Raw genomic sequence first — 9,685 nt, forward strand, 5'->3', positions numbered from 1 at the left:
AGCACTTTCTACATGTGGTTGTCAAGCATCTCGGTCTGGTTATGCACTAAATGTAGCTTCTTCTTCTCATTCTCATGAGTGGATCATTGATTCTGGAGCTTCTTATCACATGGCCAAAAACAAAGCCGTGTTTTCTTCTTTAAGTGATTGTAACACCAAAAATATATATGTTGGTGATGATAGATCTCTTAGTGTTGCAGGGACTGAACCTTTCATCTAGACAATGGTCAATTTAATGATGTATTATGTGTTCCAACCTTATCCTGCAACCTTCTATCCATATATCAAATAACTCATTCAGGTGAAGGTAAAATCGTTGACTTTTCACCTCATGATGTTGTAATTAAGGACCTAAGAGATCCTAGATAGATTTTAGCTACTGGCATTGCTGATGAATCTACAAGGTTGTATAAGTTTAACAACTTTGGGTCATCAACTCTTCCCTCGGTATTTGTTGCTCATAATGATGAAATGAGAAAAACTTTTGCATGAGCGATTTGGTCACTTAAACTATCGCTCCCTTCAAATTCTATGTAAAGAAAATATGGTGACACGTATTCCTATGGTATCTTGCAGAGATGGTGTTTGTTCCGGATGTCTACTTGGAAAACATCATCGTGATAGTTTTGAAAAATGTGCCTCTTAGAACACTTCAGCCCCTTTATAGCTTGTGCATAGTGATTTATGTGGTCCACTTCCAGTTGTTTCATTCTCTGGCTACAAGTATTTCTTAACTTTCCTTGATGATTTCTCCAGACACACTTGGGTATACTTCTTAAAAATCAAGAGTGAAATATTTAACATGTTCTTTGCCTTTTAGGCTTTTGTTGAGAAACAATCTCGACATCAAATTCTTAATCTAAGATCTGATAATGGGAGATAATATGTTAACAACAAATTCATCAACTTTTGCACTGAGCATGGAATTCAAATGCAACATATTGTTCCATATATGTTGGCATTATGATACAGATTTGGCACTATGACACAGGTGTTGTCCTTGATGGCAACTCACACAGATGACAGATCACAGTTCAGGCTCACAAAATGAAGAAAGAGAGGTATATGCAGGTTCCCCATTGACCAAGCCGTATGTACACATGGGTTCGCAGACCAAAAGGCACGTATAGCATACACACGCACTTTCACAGAAGGAAAGACGCGTACATGTTGGAAAACTTAGTTTTGGTCCATGGTATTTTGATCCATGGTATTGGTCCAAGGTATCTTGTCTGAAGTGTTGACCCCAGGTATTTGGTCCAAGGTATTGATTCTAAGTGGTTTTGGACCATGGTATTGAGTAAGGCCTAAGACTATAAAAGGAGGAGAAGATCATTAGGAAAAGGCACTCATGAATTGAATATCTAATGAAGAGCAAGATCTAGAATACAAGTTATTGGGTTATGGTGCACAGCTGGATCTGAATCAAGGATGAACCTGAGTGCTTGATGAAGGATAAGTTCTATTGATGGGTCAAGATCTTAAGGCTTGAAGAGAAGTATCTTTGTGTGGTTTTGATCTTTTATCTGAATAACTGGCGCATGTTGTAATTTGTAAATATGATGATCTGGGTATAACTGATGTCTGGAATTGTTGTAAAGTTTAAATCATCATTTACAAATTTGTACGCAAGTTCACTTTAGCAGATGTGTGTATACACGCTGGTTCTTCATATCAAAATAGCGTATACGCAGGTTCGCCTTGAGAAAACAGTGTATGTACGCAGGTTCAACACACTGAAGTAGTGTATACCTAATAAAATATGCTTTAGCTACTTCTGTTTGTTGTTGCAGTGTTCTGGGTTCTAGCTTGGGTTCTCGTTACTGTTACTGTATTATGGTTACAGCATTCTAAGAAGTGATTAATTGATTTAGTTTTGGTTGGTGAAAAGGTGATTGATTGATGCAGATATATTTGATATTTGATTGATGTTATTGATGGATCCAGTCTGAAAATTTATGAAACGTGGTCCCTGGAAGAAAAGAGAAGGTTGTAGCCTTATGTAGGCTAGCACCTACGTACTAGTAAACACATCAACTAGTACAAGAGCTAGGGGGTTGTAGCTCCCTTCCAGGAGAAGCTGGAGAATGAGAGAAGGTTGTAGCCTTCTGCAGGTAGAAGCCTACGTACTGGTATAAGACTGCACTAGTACAAAAATTGTAAAAAGAAGTTTCTTATTAAAAGAAGATAGAGACGATTGCAGCAGGTGGTTTTCACCCACATTGGGTTTCCACCTTATATCTTGTGTTCATGTGTGTGATTGTCTGTTCTGTTTTTACTGCACCTGGTTACTGTTTATATGGTTCTGATGCAAAAATTAAATATCAACATATGATGAAATAACTAAGTTATAAGTTTGAAGGGTATACGCTAGTTGCCTTAAATATAGTTGTGTATACAGACAAGTTTGATTAACGGAAGTAGCGTATATAAATCTAAAATGAAATATTATTGACTTGCTAATACTGATTCAACCCCCCCTCCCCCTCTCAGTATTATTTCCAACAATATACTCCACAACAAAATGGTGTGGCTGAAAGGAAGAATCACACCTTAAAGGAAATGGCTAATTGTATGCTTCAATCTACAGGACTTAGTCTTAATTTTTTGGGAGAAGTAATTAACTGTGCAAATTACATAGTAAATCACACTCCTACTAAGGTTTTAAAGAATACCACTCCAGAAGAAGCATGGAGCTCTTTTAAACCAAATGTTAGTCGCTTTCATGTTTTTGGAAGTGAAGCATGGGCCCATATTCCAAATGAGAAACATAAAGCTTTAGAACCTAAGAGTGAAAAATGTATTTTTGTTGGATATTCTGAAGATGTCAAAGGATATAGACTTATTCCACTTAATTCCACAAAATGTTATCATTAGAAGAGATGTAAAGTTTGCTGAAAAGATATTGGCCTACGAGCCTAGTTCGGCGAATGTGCCACCTCTTTCTATCCCTTCTACTTCTAAAAATATTTCTTCTTCATATGATGACAGCGAGGATGACAATCCTCCCCCACCTTCTCAAGATCCTCCTTCATCTCCTTAGCTTCCAAAATGGGTTTTTGCTAATCGGGATGCAGCAGGTGCTCTTGCAGGTGATCCTATAGACCAGCGAGGTACACATTCTCAATTCGATAGAGCCTCTTCTTTACTGGCTCAAGCTTCAGCAAATTATGATCCTGACACCTTTGCAGAAGCTTAAGGCCATATATATTTGGACACAGCTATGAATGGAATATTTTTCATTATTGGCCAATGATACATGGGATCTTGTTCCTCTTCCAAAGGGACGAAAACTTTTTAGATGAAAATGGGTTTACGGAACCAACTTTGGACCAGATGGAAAAGTTGATAAACATAAAGCTCATCTTGTTGCTAAGGGTTTTTCATGAGTTTAAGGCATTGACTATATTGAAACCTTCTCCCATATTGCCAAAATGAACTCTAGCTGCCTTGTTCTTTCCCTTGCTGCCTCTTTCAAATGGGAAGTCCATCAGATGGATATTAAATCTGCCTTCTTGCATGGGGACTTACATGAAGGGATCTATATGGAACAACCTCCTAGCTTTATACAAACAAACTCTAGCCTTGTATGTTGGCTTAAGAAATCCCTTTATGGTCTCAAGTAAGCCCCTCGGGGGTGGTATGCCAAAATGGATAGCTTTCTTTTAGATATTGGCTTTTCTAGGTGTCATTCTGACAATATTGTCTACACCAAGAAAGTGGGTAAGTCCCTTATCATTCTTTTTCTTTATGTTGATGATATTATCCTTACTGGTAGTGATCCCAACCTTATCAACCATGTGAAGTCCAGCCTTAAAAAGCAGTTTGAAATGAAAGAATTAGGACACTTGCATTATTTTCTTGGTCTTCAAGTCTTGCAATCCAAGGAAGGTATTTCCCTTTCCCAGTCCAAGTATACCTGTGATCTTCTACGCCACTTTCACAAGGAATATTGTAAGCCAACCCCTTCTCCCTTTCAGTCTAGAGTCAAACTTTTAGTCACTTGTACTCCCCCTGAAGTTGATGCTACCTTATACCGTCAACTTGTAGGAAAACTTTTGTATCTGACCCATACCCATCCTAATCTTTCCTTTGTTGTTGGCCTTATTTCTCGATTTATGCAAAACCCACATGAAAGTCATTAGAAAGTAGCTAAAAGAATACTTCATTATGTTCGAGGTGAAATTCACTTTGGGATTCATTACAGTGCATAAGCATCCCCTCTATTGGTTGGTTTCACTGATTTCGATTGGGCTGGTGACCCTGATGATCGGAAGTCTACTGCAGGTCATCTTTTCACTCTTGGTTCTGGACCATTACATGGGCTTGTAAGAAACAAAGTGCCATTTCTCTTTCTTCAGCAGAAGCAGAGTATCGTAGCGTCGTAGAAGCTATTAAGGAAGCCCTGTGGCTTCATCAGATCCTATTAGAATTTAGCTTTCAGTGGCAACATCCGACTACACTTTGGTATAATAATCGAAGTGCCATTTAGCTATGCAAAGATCTAGTCCAACATTAGCACAGAAAACACATTGAAATACACATGCACTTCATCAAAAAGCTCATTCATGACCATGTTCTTGAAGTGCAATATTGTTCAACAGATGATCAAGTTGCAGACATCTTTACAAAGGCTCTCACAGAGGTGAAGTTTACTAAGCTTCAATTTATGGTTGGAGTTCAGGAAGTTGTCACTAAGGGGGGATAGGCTCTAATGCCTCCTTCCTTCTCCTATTGTGTCATATTTATACATCCTTCAATCCTATCCCAATTTGTTCTTAAGGGGGGATGTTATGATATTCCGACACGTAGGAAATAGTTAAGCATAACTTGGTCTAGTGTAGAGTTAGGTAAAGTGTGTTTCTTTACTATGTACATTTGTAACTTACAATCTGACGGTCACGATATGTTCTAGACATGAAGTGATCTGACGGTTCATTCTCTCCTCGGTATTACTGACACTTGATCCGTGGCTTAACACCTGATTGGTCCATGATCTCTATTTAAAGAGCATGGAGGGTCATTTGTAGGGTGATCGTTCATGAGAGAAGCTTATGTAAATTTTCTTTCTTTTATTAATAAATTGTCTGAAGTGGTCGCGTTGGCTCAGGCCATGGACTGTTTCCCTCTTTGAGGGTTTTAACCATGTCAAGAATACTGGTGTATTGATCTGTGATATGTTTGTGAGCGGTGTCCTTTTGTGTTCTATTTGAGGAACTTACACTGTAAATTCGCACACAATAGTGTCAACTAGTCTATATTGAGACTACTATTGATGCTTCATGGGATGGAGTATCAACGTGTCTCATGCTTTATCCCAATAATCATTGAATGTCATAATATTTCTCTAAGGTTCTATTCAAATTCTGGCAATTTATAAGACTTGTAGCCTTCCACTATTTGCATGGATCTCTAGATTCAAGTTGTACACTAAGTCTAGGTTAATTAGTATACTTTTAATGAAGGTATTTTATTATCCTCAATCCATATTCATAATATCTTGCAAACATTATTTCATAGGTATGGTCTCGTGTAGGTTATTCATATTCTATATTTTCTTAGTTTGGTCGATATTAGAAGTCTCATGCTCATAACACACACACATACACATATACCAATATTTATCCAATATTAATCATTAATATCTATGCATCGAACATAGCTCTCATCTTTTATACTCTTATTCAAACTTTAGATCTTATATATGTATGTGCAAGACCTCTTTGTCCTATTCAAGTACAGTGACTATAGTTTTCGGACTAGGCCTAATATTTTTAACAATGCATTTTTCAAACTTAATTCAGATACCCTGTTTAGAAAGTGAATTTCAATCTTTAATCATGATCAGTATTTTTTTCTGGATTTTTCAAATGGTTCAACAATTCAGATGCCTAGTTTCAAAAATAATTTTCATGCATGCCGTTTGGATGAGACCTAATCTATTGAAGGATAAATGTGCAATTATTGTTTTTCCAATGCTATTAAATTTCTCGTTTTAAGCATCTAAATACATCATCCCTAAATATTTTATACAAACCCCTCTTATCTATTCCCCTAAACCCCTAAGTATTTTGTGTCTATGGTTAATGAATGAATGAATGTTATATGTTAATGAATAATTTATATATGTCTCTTTATGTACATGATGTTGTTTCGTATTATGTAAACATAGTTTTGATGCTAAAATTATTTGAGATGAAATATTTTATGGAGCTATGAATGAATGAATGAATGAATGTTTTCTATTTTTTTTAATCTTAATGTCTTTATTTCAACTATTTCCCATATAGTATATAGATTGGGTATTGGGGAATTGAGAGTGATGTTAAGAGAGGGGGAAGGGGGGGTGCTGGGGGAATGAGAGCTTCCCCCTTCATGTGGTTGGCCATGTTTAGTGGAGAATAAATTAGGATTTTGATAATCTTGGAGAAAAATACCTCCATCCAACAGATAAACAACAAAGTCAATGTTGACTTTGCCACTACATCGAGTGGAGGGAGGTTTGCTCGACCAAGATTAAACTACTCCAATTTATTCTCGAAACCAAGATGAGCTCATTCAGGTATTCATATATTCTATATTAGAATATCCATATTAGAACAATTTTGTTTCATATTGTCCATATTAGAATCTCCATATTTCCTTTGTTGTCCTCTTCTTGGAAAATACATCATTCATCCATTGTAGCATCTCCATAATCCGTTAGTGATTCATGTTTAAAAATAAAATGAAAGACGTTAACAAAACCTGGGACTGATCTACAAAACTTTAAAAAAGGAAACAATTACCACAAAATCAAAATGAAAAGGTATAATTCTACAAATACTTCTCAAATGAAGTGTCAATATTAATCAATACAACCAATAATGCCTCGCGTCTTCACTATTAGCATTCGAGGCATCTATGAATTCCAAACATACTTTTGTATAGATGCCATACACACTACTGGTGAATATTGGAGGCAATATTCGTTGTATTGACCAGTATCGACGCTCTGTATGAGAAGTATCTATAAAATTACACTTTTGTGTTTTGATATTGTGGTAATTGTTTCCTTTTTAAATTACAGTGTCGACTAGTGCACGAGGTAAAGAAAACTATAATGTTATCTTTATTAATGAAAAATAACAAAAAATATCAATTTAACATTTCTTTTTTGTTACAGCTGATGATCCACCCCTTCTACGGCAGCCTCGACAACGTCATGAGTACACGAACAGGCCATCAAAAATAAAGAAAAATAAAAATAAATGATTGTAATAGTTATATCATTAGAGGGAGCATCCTTCCAGTTGGAGCTCGTAAAACCAAGGTGTTGGAGGATCCTTGAAAGAGTTTGAGCTTCCCGATAAAAAAAAATGCTTTTCTGAGAGTTGTCTATGTAGTTGGGGTGCTCTGGGATTCGAAGGGGGCCTGAATCGAGGATGGCTCTACGATGTGAAGGAGAATATGGATGACTCGACATGGTTGTAGTAATGTGCAACAAATGGAAGACTAGGATAACTCCACGTAGCTTGGGCCTAGGGCTACTATTTCACCCTAACCCTGCATCAGCAATACGGTTTTGTGTTTTTAGTGTGTTACTTTTCCATTTCTACCAACTCTGCTTTTCACCCTCTGTTTAGGTTTGGAACCCTTTTGCTTTCATCCTACAGTCCCTTGGTGGTTACAGCTGGCGTTTCCGAGCCCCCGACAACTATGGACCTCGATCTTGTTGATTACTCGGAGGACCCGCTGCCGGAGGGAGCTATCTGGTCATCTCCGCATACCTCCAAGGAGGACCGTGTTCCATTTAGTAGCAAACTGAACGAGGCCATCGCCGACCTTCCTCCGATCTCTGGGCCTTTCATCCACCCGGTTATCCTACCGGACGACCCCCTGACCTGGTCGTCCCTCTCCACTCCGCCGTCGTCACCGTCCTCGTTAGGGTTTGCTACCGACTGCCTAAACCCTAATTCCCCGAAGCCCTAGGCTGACCCTCCTCATTTCCCCTTTTCCCATAGACCCTCTTCCATTTTCTTAGCTCGTCAGCTCCATCAGCATCGGTGACTCCGTCCTCGACGCATCTTCCCGACCCTAATTCTGGATGCTTCACAAACATTCCACCCCTATCGGATGCCCTCCCATCTGCACCATCCCCTCGTCCTGAGGCCCCTTCTATCCTCGAGCAAAGTTCTGATCCAAAGGAGTCCTTATCTGAGGAAGCGAGACCTCGTAAGAAGGCTCGGTGTTTCAGATCTAAAATCGACAACATTTTTCTACGGCTGGAGGAAGATATTCAATTGGCAGACTCCATGGATATTGCAAACAGAGTCCTGGTCGGAAGGATTCGTGGACGGAACCATTCGCGGAGAGGTTAAAAGCTTGGGCTTCTGAGGTCTGGGGGCATCACCTTGCAGACCTTCCGACTGTCCAGACCTTTGTGAGGGGTTGGTTCGCATTCAGGTTTGCTAGACCAGATCATACCAACTGGGTATTATCTTCTTATTGGCATTTCGAACATGCGCCCGTTCTCTTGAAGCGTTGGTCACCCCTCTTTGATCCTAAATCAGAGCAGATAGGGGTCGGCCCAATTTGGATCAGATTGCCAGGGCTCCCCCCTCATTTTTGGTCGGAGGAGATTTTCAAGCGCATCGGCAATTCCCTCGGCACTTATATGGGGTTTGAAAAATCCTACCTCGCTACTGGTAAGATGGCTTATGCCAGAGTTTTGGTGCACATGGATACAAGAGGAGGACTGCAGGAGCACATCACCATCCAATGGCGGAACTATACCAGGAAGCAAATGCTGGATTATGAAGGTGTACCCTACAGATGCCGACGTTGCCACAAGGTCAGCCATGTGTTTAGGGACTGCCCGCTGAATGTCAAAGGGGGATAGAGGCCTCACGAGATTGCTCAGAACACTGACACCTCTCAGGATCCTTCCCAGCATGCACAGGAAGTCGAGGAGCAGCCACCGCAAGCTGCAGCTGTGGAAAGTAGGGAGATGGATCTTGGTCCCAAGAAGAAGCGGGGAAAAGCTCCACTTTGGCCACCCTCTCCTCCACTGACGAGAGCTCGGGCGGCTTCAGGGGATGCTTTCACCGCGGGTACGAAATTCTCTTCTTCCCCTTTTTCTTTCTCTCTAACTGATATCCCTCCCCCTTTGAATGTTTCCCCCCGCTCATCTTCCTCCTCCTTGGTCTCCCTTCCCCTCTCCGGACCCCCTCGGCAAACCCTCATCAACCAACACTGTTCCATCGCGTCCTCTCCCCCTGTTTACCCCTCACCTCAGCCCTCCTTTCCGGTGGCCCTTTCTTCCCCGCATCCCATTCCCCCCTGCACTAACCATCGCTATCCTACGCACTCTAAGTTCCGATCACATGGCTATGATGTGGTAGGGTTTGGGGTGGTTTCTTTTCCCTATCTTCCCAAGCTCCCCCGAGGTCGACCCTCCTCGCTAACCAGGGCTAAAAATCAGGCTGGGGAGGAGATCGCTATGGGTAAACAGAAAACTATTCCATGGGGCCTTAGAGTAGAGAAAGCCCTATCCTCCCCCCCCCCCCCCCATGAAGATGCTCTCCTTCAACTACCGTGGGATGGCTAGTCCCGGGAAAAAACTAGCCCTGAGGTGCTTGTTCTCTTCGGAAGCTGTTGACATCATCTTACTCCAAGAAACCCTAGGTCCAGCTTGCTCTATCTC

General features: G+C 40.3%; 1 protein-coding gene across 1 annotated transcript; it reads left to right on the forward strand.

Moving 5' to 3' along the window:
• Positions 1-7,698: 7,698 nt before the first annotated feature.
• On the forward strand, positions 7,699-8,881 carry LOC149221500 (uncharacterized). The gene is made up of 2 exons (XM_089387394.1): positions 7,699-7,857; positions 8,312-8,881. Exons 1-2 carry the CDS (start codon positions 7,699-7,701, stop codon positions 8,879-8,881), a joined length of 729 nt encoding a protein of 242 aa, XP_089243520.1.
• The last annotated feature ends 804 nt before the right edge of the window (positions 8,882-9,685 follow it).

The sequence above is a fragment of the Pinus tabuliformis genome, chromosome Q, assembly GCF_031772625.1.
Source record: "Pinus tabuliformis cultivar Carrire ecotype Pingquan chromosome Q, CPIR1, whole genome shotgun sequence".
Lineage (NCBI taxonomy): Eukaryota > Viridiplantae > Streptophyta > Pinopsida > Pinales > Pinaceae > Pinus > Pinus tabuliformis.